Source organism: Talpa occidentalis, unplaced genomic scaffold, assembly GCF_014898055.3.
Source record: "Talpa occidentalis isolate TD23 unplaced genomic scaffold, MPIMG_talOcc4v2.1 talOcc4.14, whole genome shotgun sequence".
Lineage (NCBI taxonomy): Eukaryota > Metazoa > Chordata > Mammalia > Eulipotyphla > Talpidae > Talpa > Talpa occidentalis.
The window spans coordinates 49,272,745-49,286,238 of NW_023601433.1; the positions used below are offsets into that span (position 1 = coordinate 49,272,745).

The following is a 13,494-nucleotide window of genomic DNA, read 5'->3' on the forward strand; positions in this document are numbered from 1 at the left end:
TGAATGAAGTTTTTCTTCTAAAATACATTATTAAAAGATTACAAGTCCTATTAAACTTTTTAAAGACCAAGGTTATGATCTTATTAATGCATGCCAAGTTGTACATGGACTAAGATCACAGGCATGGGTGCATTTCCAAAGAAAATCCAGGCATTGTTACTACAAGGGATCAGACAGGGTAGGATGCCACAGAAAAAAGATCAGACTCATATGCGCTGTAAAAAATGTTAAAAAATGTCACTTCCTGGTTTTTGTTTTTTGTTTTTTGATTACAGGATTCTTATTAAATTAAAATATAGGATTTAGGTGTTCAGAGTACAGAAGAAGCATAGAATCTCTTGATGTACATTTAAAAGATAGTAAAGAGAAAGCTGAAAAGTGTAGAAGTAGAACAATCATCATAGGATGACTTTAAAGGTTAACCTGGAGATATTGTCAGTACAGGTAGCTTTTTAGTTAAATAGAATCTGGAGGAAAAGGAAGTTATCCTGTTCACTCAAGAAACAATTCTTTTAGCTACTTAGACTTTTTACTAATTATGATTTGTTTTTTAACCTTAGGGGTTATCTTCTTGGTACCTACATTATTGCATTAAAACTCTTAGTGTGTACAAGTGGATCAGCGGGAATTAAATCCAATTCAATTTTTAGTGTTTTTTGCTCTGAAAGGACTTGATTAGGGCTGTTGACTGAATTTGAGAATTTTTTTTTTAATACAATAGGCCTCACACTTTCTGCTGCTGTACATATCAACTGGGACAGTAGTACATCTCCATATATAAGTGATTTAGAATGGACCAGTGAAAATAGAGAATCTTAGTAGTTTTTAAATAATTAAAAATTTTTGTTACTATTTTTTAAAAAATTTTGTGTTGAAGAACTGGAATGTAGGCCAGATGTATGGGGTTTGGGGTGGGTGAGGGAGATGAGAGGATTCATCAGAGGCAGAGTGGGGAGCAGAACAGGCGGATTTACTGAAATACACTGCTAAGGAGATCAGAGGGTAAGACAGGAGAGGTCTGCTGTGCAATATGTGGATTAGCTCCTTGGCCTGGGATCAAACTCAGGCCATAGCAGTGATAGCATTGAGACTTAATCCCTAGGCCACCAGGGAGGCCCTTTAAATAATTGTAATAAGTGCTTTGATGAGAATAACAGGTCTGTAAGCGTAGTGTTCACATTTAAGTAATGAAAGAGGGCCTCCCCAGGTGGTGCAGCGGTTGAGCGCTTGGTTGCGAGGCTGCCTGCGGCCTCTGCAGCGCCAGTTTGATCCCTGGCCACCGGTGAGGGCCCCACCAAAAATAAACAAATAAATAAATAATGAAAGACAACTGGATTTATTTAACCGTGGGACATAAAATGTAAGCTATGCTAATTTGAATATCATGCATGGGTGGTATTACATTTGACTATTACAAAGTGGTATTACAAAGACTATTGTCTCGTAATAATAATAATTTAACTCAAGTACTTAAAAAAATCCAAATGGGGGAGGAGAGAGGTTCACTGTGGCACTATAAGATGCTCCAGAGTTATTTTATTTCCTAGAAGCAGCTCTTTCTTGAAAGAGCCTTAGTTCTTTTTGGAGGATGGATTAGACACCAAATCTGGGTGCTCAGTGTGCTTGTTGCTCTAGGGTGTTTTTACTGACAGCGAGTAAATTGTGTGCGTGTGTGTGTGTGTGTGTACACATGTGTACAGTAAGTATACTGACTTATCTGTAATCTTTCTTTATGTAATCGGCTATGTCTGAGGTAAGATAAAAATGAATTTAGGGCCTCCCTGGTGGTACAATGGGTTAAGTCTCAGCACTATGAAACTATCCACCACTGCAGCTGGAGTTTGATCCCAGCCAGGTTGCTAACCCACATGGTGCAGCAGACCTCTCCTGTCTTGCAGGCTGCTTCCCTCAGCCATGTATTTCATTAGATCTGCCTGTTCTGCTCCCCACTCTGTCTCTGGTGAATCCTCTCAACCCCTCCTTTTCCCCCCAACCCTGTACCTCTGGCCTACACCCAGTTCTTGTATGCGTAAGTAAAAAAAAAACTTCAAAAAAAATTAAAAAAATGAGTTCATATTGATGTTTTCTTGTCTAACTTATTAGCACATGGGTCATTCTAGCCTTTACTCTTTGCATATGTATATAAATCCCACCCCCAACATTGAGAAGCCAAACTTCTACCATCCACATTTCCATTTACTTATTCAATTCCAGGATACATGTATAGGAATATTACAATTTACCTCCACAGGGAACTTTTATGTACTGGAACATAGTACACATGTGCAGTTCCATTATCTATGTTCTTATAGATCCCACTTATTTCCAAAATAAGATAGGCAGCATCTTCCCAATACCTCCAATCAGTGAGATTGTTCATGTATTTGTAACAGTGCTTTCTATCCTAGGATTTCCCTAAATGATTTTTTAAAATTTGCACTCACTGAAGCTTATGCTCTGTGTTGTAAGGATTAATGGATTTTGACAAGTGCATAATGCCTTATATCCACCATTACAGTACCATGCAAAATGTATTACTGATCTAAAAGAATCCCTGTGTTTCACCTGTAAAACTCTCTCTCCCCTCCTTCCCTTGGCAATTACTGTGATATAGTTTTGACTTTTCCAGAATGTCGTATCATTGAAGTCATTCAATGTTTGTGACATTTTTCAGACTACTTCTTTCACTTAGCAAAATATATCTAAGATTTGTTTGTGTCTTTTCATAGCTTAATACTGTATTTCTTTTTATCTCTCAATAATAGTGCATTGTATGTGAGTATCACAGTTTGTTTATCCTTTCTCCTATTGAAAGGCATTTTGATTACTTCTTGATTTTTGGCAGCTATAAAGAAAGCTGCTGTAAATGTTTGCATGCAGAACTTCTTGTGTACATAAATTTTCAGCTAATTTGGGTAAATACCTAGAGTGTGATTGCTAGGCTATATGGTAAAACCACATGTAGCTATGTAAGAAACTGCTAAACTGCTTTGCAGAATAGCTTGTAAGATTTCAGATTTGTATCAGCAGTGGATGAGAATTTTTCTTGCTCTCCATCCTCAGTAATGTTTGATATTGTCATTTTTCTTTGATTTTATCCACTTTAATGGGTGTGCAGTGAAATTCAAACCACATCACTGAAGGATACTGGAACCCAAACTTTAGGGTTCTGAAAGGGTTTTTAAATCTACATGCACAAAGGCAAAGAAAGCAGGCTCTCAATGTGAAAGATCTTTACCTGGTTTGCTTACAGCACACATGAGAGAGAAAGGATTTCAAATGAAAGATTGCCAGTCAAACTCCGAAAATTACTTGTCCCCTTGTGGAACAAGCCCAGCCCAGGCTCAGACCAAAGTGGGGTGGCTGAGGTCCAAAAACTTGGCCACAAGTCTAAGTTTCTGGCAGGGAACCACAAGAAATGGGTTGGGTAGATCCCAGAGAGCTGGTACAGAGAGAGAGATCCGAAATTCAAAATGTACCATATAATCCACCATAAGGTTAAGGAAACGGCTGCCATTGTCACGAAAAAGGATCAGGAGCAGCCTCTCCACATGTCTCTCACCCACATTTCTTTTCCAAGTGTCTCTTCCACATGTCTCTTCTCCATGTGTCTCCCCATTCCTCCTTCTACCTCAATTTGTTTATCCACCTGCCCAGCTGCCCCCATTCAGTATGGCATGCTGGGAATTGTAGTCCAGGGTGCCTGCATGTACGTAGGGGCAGGGGCAAAGGCCTCTATTCACTGCTCTGTGATATTCCTCCCTGTTTCATTTTGCAGTTCCCTAATATCTTGATGTTGAGCAAATTTTCATATGCTTATTTGCCATCTGTACATTTTCTTTCATGATGTGTCGTAAAGCTCCTTTTACCATTTAGAAAGTTTGGTTCTTTTCGTTGAGTCTTAAGAGTTCTTTATATATTTTGGATACAAGTCCTTAATCAGGTATGCGTTTTGCAAATAATTTCTTCTTGTCTGTGGTTTGTGTTTTCATTCTCTTCTATTCCCCTACCCTCTATTTTCATTCTCTAATAGTGGTGTCTTTCACAGAGAAGAAATTTTTAATTTAATTTAATTTAATTTTATTTTTTAATTTTTTTATTTTTTTTTATAGAGGCATGTTTTCTTTCTTTCTTTCTTTCTTTGTTTGTTTTGTTTATACATGCACTGGGTACAGTCAGAAGCGCGGGAGGGTGAGAGAATTCACCAGAGCCAGAGCGGGGAGCAGAACAGGCAGAAGGACCGAAGTACACTGCTGAGGGGAGCAGCGGGCGGCAGGAGAGGTCTGTGCGCCATGCGGGACCCTCCTCCGGTGGCTGGGAAGCAGCCGGGGATCGAACCGGCGCCGCAGAGGCCGCGGGCAGCTTCGCAACCCAGCGCTCAACCGCTGCGCCACCGGGGAGGCCCAGAAATTTTTAATTTTAGTAGAATCCTATTTAATTTTTTTTCATGGATTGTTCATTTCATGGTATATCTAAAAACTCATTGTTATCAGCAGGATCATTTTTCTTTTTAAATTGGAATATTTTCACCATTGTAATAATACAGGAAAATGTCATTAATTAATTCCACTCCAGTTCTAAGACTTCATGGTAGAAATTTTTCTAAAGCACCCTAAGCAAATGTCATTTTTGTTAAAGTAAGCTTGCTTCCCCAAATACATCCTTTGTTGTTTCCTCATTTTTGTTTCACATTTAAATCTTGGTTTTGAATTTCCTTTACTAGTTTACACTTGACTGTGTTCCCAGTGCTTTCCAGTTATCCGATTATTTCCTGTATCCTATATGCTATTTCTTTCTTTTTTTGCTATTTGTGGCCAGAATAGTTTATAGTATTAATCACTCAGTTTTCCTATTTTAGTTTTTCTTATATTGTATGCCTTTTTATTCTCAGAAAACAGGGGCCATATATTAGAAATAAAACTTTTAATGCCCTATAGTAGTTTCTGATTTCTTAACAAGGGTAAATGTTACAAAATTATTTGGGGAAATAATCTCTTAATGCTCGAATTGTTCTTTTCACTGTGCACACTGGATTTAATTGATTTCTTTAGAAGAAGGCTGTTTAGAGATTGTTAGTTTTAAATAAGTACTTTTAAAACTACTTGGAGGACTTCATGTCTAGAATCAGTGTTTAAATTATGATATCTTTAAGTTGGTTAACATATGTTTGAGGCTATAATAACATTGTTCCTGCTATTAGAATTGCTAAATACATTGTATAAATATGTATTGAACTTAAAGAAAAAGTTCATTGATTATAATACATTTACTTTAGTTCTCAAGATTTTGTTTACGTATTTACTTTTTTAGATAGACCTAATAAGGGCATCATGCTGAGAGATGTAGTTGATTAAAACAGATGTCCTGGGGGAGGAAGATAACATTCGCTGAGCTGTGTAATTTGTGGTAGGGAAGAAAAATTGGCAGACAGAAAGGAGGAGGCTATTAGATTTTAAAATATCATAATAGAAATTTCTGAATTTGACATGATGTAAGAAAAGTAAAAGATGTGTAAGTAGTTGATGTGTTTGTGTGTCTATGTGTATGTCTGTCTTGTTGAACATGATGAAGAGGACTGGCAAGAGGCATGAAAAGCCTTCCTGGGTATTTTTGAAACTGCAGAGAAACAGTGGTTCGTACTTAACTGTGACTATGCAAAACTTTATATATTCTAGTGATTGGAGTACTTGATGGTTGTGAGATGAATGACGGAGAAGTGTGGTGATGAATATAGAATATATTTCAGTTAGAGCAGTGTTGTGCTTCAAACAAGTGAAAATTAAAACTATATCTTTGTTTTAATACAGTTTATGGTTTAAACTAAAAATAGGTAGCTTAAAGTATGCACACATTTGCAGATAATTTTCACTTAGGTTTAAGTTTTTAGAGATACCCTATAACTATTTGAGTTTTCTTTGAATCCATAGTTGGTAATAAAAGCTTTTCTTTTTGATTTTATTGTAACTTTTCCCAGGCTTTGGGAATATAACCCATAATTCCTGCTCCCTGTCTTTCTAGAAGTTTGTAGTTTTAATAGTCTTAGGGGCTTCCCAGGTTTATTCCCCATTCCCGCCCCATATTAATTAGAAATTTATCTCAACCACTGTTCTCTTTGCATTGTACCCACTCTTGCTCATGTCATCTGCCTTTTCTGTATAGACGTTATGGCATCTAACTTGTCCAGAAAGATGTGGATCTTCCTTGTCTGACCAGTTCTCATTGACTTTAACTAAAACTTTAGCTTGGATGTTGAGCATAGTGAAACTGACTTCTTTATCTTTCTCCTTAGCTCCTCCCCCATATTTATCTTTGTAGTCACTGGGGAGTGTTGTCATAAAGTCTGGGAGTGAGAGACTTAACGTGGACTGGCCTTTAACCTATTGTTACTCCCCACCCCATAGTACCTCTCCTAGTAGTATGAAATCATATAGTTTACTTGTTATTCTTAGTACTTTTCTCCATTCCTGACCTGCTGTAACTGTCTACATGTTCCCTTACTTGTTCTGTATCTTCAGAGGTATTTCTAAGGGCTATTTTATTACTTCTTGGCAAGAAAAAAAAAAATCACCTGAGGAGATAAATATTTCAGTATGGAATTTTGAAAAGTTACAGCAAAAGACTTATGTAGGTAAAATTATTAAAGCACAATGATGCATTGTGTTTTATCACAGAGGTGCTACATGAATGTAAAGGGTGGATACTTAGGAGGGTAGAATTTCTATTTACTGTGAAGGGAAAGATCATGAAGATTTCGCAGGACTGGGGTAGGGCAGAGATAAGATAGGAAGTAGATTTTTCATAGATAAGTTTGAAGTATCTATTAGAACACCTAGGGATTTGGCTTATTGTGCCAAAATCTTGTTTAATCTAGAAGAATCTCCTTTCTGCTTTCATTGTTACGAAAATTTTTTAATAGTTCAAGTCTGCTGTTCAATAGTATGCCTTACATTCTGGATTTAATTAGCTTAATCATAAAGCATCAATGTGTTTTGATAAGAATACAGCATATGTGCAATTGTGTACATCTTGCTGCATCACATTAAGAGGCATGTATCATCATGGTCTCCCATTGTTGGTTATGATTAAGCTTATAACTCTCAGATCTCTCCATTGTAAAGGTGTATTTTCCTGTTTATAGTTAGTAGATAATATGTTAGGACTCCCAACAACTTTATTTTTTTAAAGATTTATTTATGCATACAAGAACGGGGGTGTAGGCAAGAGGTGTGGGGGGTGAGAGGATTCACTAGAGACAGAGTGGGGAGCAGAGCAGGTGGATCTACTGAAATACACTGCTGAGGGGAACAGTGGGCGAGACAGGAGAGGTCTGCTGCAGCGTATGGGTTGCAGCTCCCTGGCCTGGGATTGAACTCATACCACAGTGGCTGCTGATATCTTGATAGTGCTGACACTTAACCCCTTGTGCCACCAGAGAGGCTCCTCCCAACAACTTTTTTAAGATTAATTTATTTATGCATACAAGAACTGGGATACAGGCCAGAGATGCAGTGGGTGAGAGGATTCACCAGAGACAGAGTGGGAAATAGAACAGGCAGACTGACTGAAATATACTGCTGAGGGGAGCAGCAGGTGAGACAGGAGAGGTCTGCTGCACCTTTTGGGTGGTTCCCTGGCCGGCCATGCATTGAACTTGTGCTGCAAAGCCTGCGGATAGCTTCACAGTGCTGTCTGTGCTCAACCCTTTATGCCATCAGGGAGCCCCCTCCCAACAACTTTAACACTGATTTTCATTGTCTTTACCTACTTAATACCATAAATTTGAAAAAGTCTTGTCATTTTAGCAACTTTGCGAAAGTTGTTTCTCACATTATTAGAAGTTTTAAAAAAATAAAAATAAGCAGGAGAAATGAAGGTGAGACAGTGTGGAAGTGAAATGGGAGAGGATAGTGGTAGAGCATACCTTGTGTTTGTACATGTTTGGATACAACATGTGAGAACACAATTGTGAGAAATAAAATTGTACTGTGTTCCTCATAGGTATTATAAAAAGTTATGCTTTTAAAACTGAAAGCAGTATTATATTCTTAGCCTATAAGTGGTCCTAGTTAAATTTAATGCACTTTTTTTTTTATAGGTTTAAGTGTAATGCTGGATGTATATGTCTCCTTCTAAGGTAAGATTTTAATTTTTTTTGAAACACATTACTGTATTAAATTTATTATTCAAGTAATTTATCTAGAAAGTAAATTCTGGAAGTTGTATCACTTATTTATCACCTGGGTTTATTGAAGGCTTTTTATCTGTACAGAGAAGAATCTAGTGCTTGGGGGATTATTACTACAACTATAGGGTACAGTAATTTTATGTCCAGCACTTGGGTGCTGAGGAAAATTGGCAGGTTGTCATGGGAACTTGGGTAAACATTTCTCGTACAGCTCAGTATGTTGAATTGCTTAGATTGCCTTCAGATCCTTGAGCTGAGTGTTATGACTTAGGGCTTAACACTTAGGGCTGTTGTAACAGTGCTACAAACTGGGGTGACTTGCAGAAATTTATTCTCACACAGCTCTGCAGATGTCCAAAATAAAGATTATTAGCAGTGTTGTTGCTCTTTCTGAAAATCTAGGGGAGAATCCTTCCTTGCCTCTTCCTAGTTTCTTGTGGGTGCTGGCGGTCCTTGGTATTCCCTGACTTGCAGCTGCCATACTCACATTTCCATTTCTGCCTCTGTCTTAATGTGCTCTCTTCCTCTGTTTTTTTTCCCTCACTTTATCATCAAATCTCCCGTCTTTATAAAGACACCATTCATTGGCTTTCTGGCCCACCCTAATCAAGTATGATCTCACCTCAAATTGACTACATATGCAAATACTCTGTTCCCAAACAAGGTCACATTCACAGGTCCTGGGGTTAGAACTTAACACACTTTTTCAGGCAACTTAATTCATCTCCCAGTAACCACTTTCGTACTTATGTTGTAGCAGTATTTGGATGTTATGATTATTTTGAGGCTTGAATGCAATGTTCTATGAGGTACTAAAGCTAAACTTGTATAACCTGTATACCTTTAAGAAGAGTTCATTGATGCCCTTGATCATTTAAAAAAAAAAAAATTATTGAAATTCAAGGACATTGAAATTCAGCTCTAACTTGAAAGGGATCATAAATATGGGATACAGTGAACCTAGCTGAATGCCCAGACCTTGGTAAGTGCCTACTACATGTTGGTTATTATTAGTGAACTTTTCTAAGAAAGTGAAAGAATCTTGAGATAGTCGTGGAAAAAAGGAAAGTTCATGTCACCTCTTATTTTTGATAGCATTGTGTCTGTTGGAGTTATAGTCATTGGTTTTGTTTTGGTCATAAATGACTGAAAAGATGTAGATTATGGTTAAAATGAGAGTGTTTTTAATGTAGGACAATCTGTATGATATTAGACACATGTTTACATTCCAGGGTTTGGGATTTTGAATGGTTCGTATTAAATGTGTTTGTGAATAAATACTAAAAAGTCCAGACTATGTTAACTTTTTTTTCATTCTCTTCCTTCATTTAAATAAAAATAGCTGTATCAGTCCAATAAGCCATAATGTGGCATACCATCCTTTTTGAGAGGTGAATATTATTGAATAAAAATGGCTGACAGAAGTGGGAAGATTCTTCCAGGACAAGTGTATATTGAAGTGGAATATGATTATGAATATGAAGCAAAAGACAGAAAAATTGTGATAAAACAAGGGGAACGCTATATCTTGGTGAAAAAGACCAATGATGACTGGTGGCAAGTCAAACCAGATGAGAATTCCAAAGCGTTTTATGTGCCAGCCCAGTATGTTAAAGAGGTCACCCGCAAAGCTCTAATGCCACCTGTTAAGCAGGCATTTGGACTGTCAAGTAATTCTATGAAAATGATGCAGAGTCTACATCTTCAGAGATCAACAGAAAATGTGAACAAATTGCCTGAGCTTTCAAGTTTTGGAAAGCCATCGTCATCTCTTCAAGGAACAGGTCTTATTCGTGATGCCAATCAGAATTTTGGACCCAATTATATTCCAGGTCAGACTCTCAACCTGAGTCTGGACCTGACCCATAATAATGGAAAGTTTAATAGTGATTCACATTCGCCTAAAGTTGCAAGCCAGAATAGGACACGCTTATTTGGTCACTTTCCTGGTCCTGAGTTCTTAGACATAGAGAAAACTAGCTTCTCCCAGGAACAATCTTGTGATTCAGCAGGTGAAAGTTCAGAAAGAATACACCAGGATTCGGAATCTGGAGATGAACTTAGCAGCAGCTCTACTGAACAGATAAGGGTAAGATTGAAAAATGGAATGATGAAACACTTGTACCAACTTAATAAAAATATTAATTATCGATTTTATTTTAATGAAAATCTCTATAAAAGTTAAGATTTTTTTTGTATTCAGAATACATGTGTTCTATCCTGATTTAAAGAGATGGAGACTATGAAATTACTTGTGTTCATAAAGGTTCACATTATGGTTTCCAAAATTCTCTTGTACCACTTTAGGACAACTTTAAGCGTGGATTGTTTTTTTTCCTCTCTGTTGATGATGCATAAAGTAGAAAGGATTTACTTAATTTACTCATTGGTAATTTTTTCTTTTTACTCAGTTTGTTTTTACATGTATTCATTTTGACTTGTATCTTCAGATAATAATGGAGATATGAGGAAAGATGTCATTAGAATTTTAATTGCTAACTATTGTTTTTTGAAACTTATTTATTAACCTTGAATATTAAAAAATAATGTATACATATATATGTATATCTAGCATGCAAAACGTTTACCTCCTTTCATGCATGTTTGTGTCTTAAGTGCTTAAGTGTCCATACTTGCTTGCATTGAATGTTAGCTCGGAAAAAATTTAATGTGTCAAAAAAAATTTAATGAGTCTGTGATTTGATTTCTTTTTTTCAATACCTAATTTTATTGAGATTAATTTATCCCATTTTGTAAGTAAAGTGATTTTAAAAGTACATGTGTGAAACTGAAACTTGAAATTTGGAAAAGTCAATTTTAAAAGGATAGATATAATTTTTTTTGTCTAAAGCTTTGTTTTAAGATTTATTCATCAAGTTGAGTCAGTGAATAATTGTGAGGCTGCTCTTAGGTGTGATCTTATTGTAATAGAAATAGTATTTTTTTTTTCTGGAGTTTGTCATTTTTCTTGTGATGTTTTGAATTGAAATAGGAAAAAGGGAACGATCTCTAGAAACACTTCTGTGACTTGAGATTAAGACAGACATGAAGTAGTTTATTTTTCTGACTTTAGCAGGGTTTCTTTTCCCCAGTGTTTATGTGATACTGTAACATAGAATATACATAGTTTTCTTGAAATTTAAAAAAAAAAATTATTTTTGCATAGAAGAACTGGGGCGTAGGCCAGTGGTGGGGGGAGAGAGAGTGGGGAGCAGTATAGGAAGATCTACTGAAATACACTGCTAAAGGGAGCAGCAGGTGAGACAGGAGAGGTCTGTGTGCCATACGTGTGTTAGCTCCCTGGCCAGGATCGAACTTGGGCCTTTAATGTGATATCGCTGAGACTTAACCCCTATGCCACCAGAGAGGCCCTTGGAATTATTCTGTATACTGAACTGTTGGGACTTTGGAAATACACATGTTTTCTTCCATCCATCCATCACCATAACTGGTAGATTTCACTCTTCAAATCGCATTTTGTATTTAGGGATACCAGCAGTCCTATGTTCTCTTCATTATGGTCATCTTAAATTCATTGCGATGAGGGTCATGGCTTCATATCTCTCTTGGCTCCTTAATACTGAAAATTCTATAAGGTTTCTCTAGCCAGTCCTCTTCCTAACTTCTCATGGCAACTGTTTCAAACCTTTCCCATTTTCTTCAGTTATCTGATTCAGTTGCTTTTCCCTTGCTCTTTTATCAGTTAACCTTGCCTTCTATTTCACAGCAAAAATAAAAACTAGGGGATGGAAACTACTTCAGCATGGGGAGTTAAAAGTATAGTTAAAAGTGTTGACTTTAGATTTGAATGTAGTTCCCTATCACTTACCAACTGTATGATAATTGGGGCAAATTACTGAATTTTTGTGTGTCTCAGTTTCCTCATCTTAAAAGGGGATCCTGGTTTTTGAGGGTTAAGTGGATTACTATATGTAATTACTATATGCTTACCAAACTTAGTGGCTTAATTATTGTAATTACTATATGCTTACCAAACTTAGTGGTTTAAAATAGTAAACCTTTGGGCCTCCCTGATGACGCAGGGGTTAAAGTCTAAGCACTATCAAGCTATCTATCACCAGGCACTTCAGCTTGAGTTTGATCCCTGGCCAGGCCAGGGAGTTAACCCAAGGGCATAGCAGACCTCTCCTGTCTCACCTGCTGCTCCCATTCTGGTCTATTTCAGTAGATCTGCCTGTTCTGCACCCCACTCTGTCTCTGGTGCATCTTCCTACCCCCTGCCCCCGCACCTCTGGCCTGCACCCCAGTTCTTACATGCGTAAATAAATAAAAATTAATCTTTAAAAAAAGTAAACCTTTATTACCTCACAGTTTAAATCAGTAATTCAGAAGTAGCTTATTCTAAAGTTGTATGGTTCTAAAGGCTTAAGGTCTCTCATGAGGTGGCAGTCTTAATAAAGACTGGACTGGGTTGAAGTAGCTCCTTCTAAGATGCCTCACTTTGTGCTAGCAGTATCTCTTCACTGCTGCTTGAACATTATGACTATCTTTCCCCCAGAAAGGATTATCCAAGAGAGAACAAGGTGGAAGCTGCATTGTTTTCTGAATCTTGGAAGTCACACAGTTATATCCAGTCAATTATACAATTCAGCCCTGTTCTTTGTGGAGGAGACAAACCAGGAGTGTGAATCTCAGGATATGAAGTTCATTGGGGGCCTTGTTAGGTGCTGGAGGTCATGAAACCTGTAGTTATTTGTACACCTCTGTAACCAACCTTGTGCCCATTCCCAGTCAATATCTACATACCCAACCCCAATGTCTCTGCTAGGGATTTTCATTTTTCTGAGTTACATTACCATTGATTAGTGTTCTTTAATTACATTTTTCATTTTGAGATGATTATAGATTCATAAGCATTTATAAGAAATAATACCTCCAGTAGTAACATCTTAAAAACACTATACTGTGTCACATTAGGATATTGACATTGGTACAGATAAGATATTGAACATTTCCATCACCACAGGTATCCCATATATTGCCCATTTTTGTTGATTTTATGTTGCCCTTTTATAGCCACACCCACTTCCACCCACTTCCACCCCTCTCTCCCTTCTTAACCCCTGGCCCCAATAATATGGTCTCTATTTCTATAATTATGCCATTTCAAGAATGTTAAATGTTAAATAACTGGAACCATATGCTAATAACCTTTTGGGATTGACTTTTTCATTCAGCATAATTATCAATATTTTGATCCAGATTGTATGTGTGTCATTATTTACTTTTTTGTTGTTGACTGGTATTTTGTGGTACACTGTACCATAGTTTATTTTTCCAGTCGCTGG

At 37.1% G+C, this 13,494-nt stretch overlaps 1 protein-coding gene across 5 annotated transcripts in view; it reads left to right on the forward strand.

The window, feature by feature from the left end:
- The window catches only part of ARHGAP12 (Rho GTPase activating protein 12), a 106,649-nt gene that overhangs the window by 10,292 nt on the left and 82,863 nt on the right, over window positions 1–13,494 (forward strand). For all 5 annotated transcript variants that reach the window (XM_037510481.2, XM_037510483.2, XM_037510484.2 and 2 more), the window contains exons 2-3: window positions 8,096–8,134; window positions 9,528–10,274. In XM_037510481.2, the coding sequence (XP_037366378.1) occupies window positions 9,597–10,274 (678 nt within the window). In that variant the 5' untranslated portion in view covers window positions 8,096–8,134; window positions 9,528–9,596. The remainder of the gene's footprint in view (window positions 1–8,095; window positions 8,135–9,527; window positions 10,275–13,494) is intronic.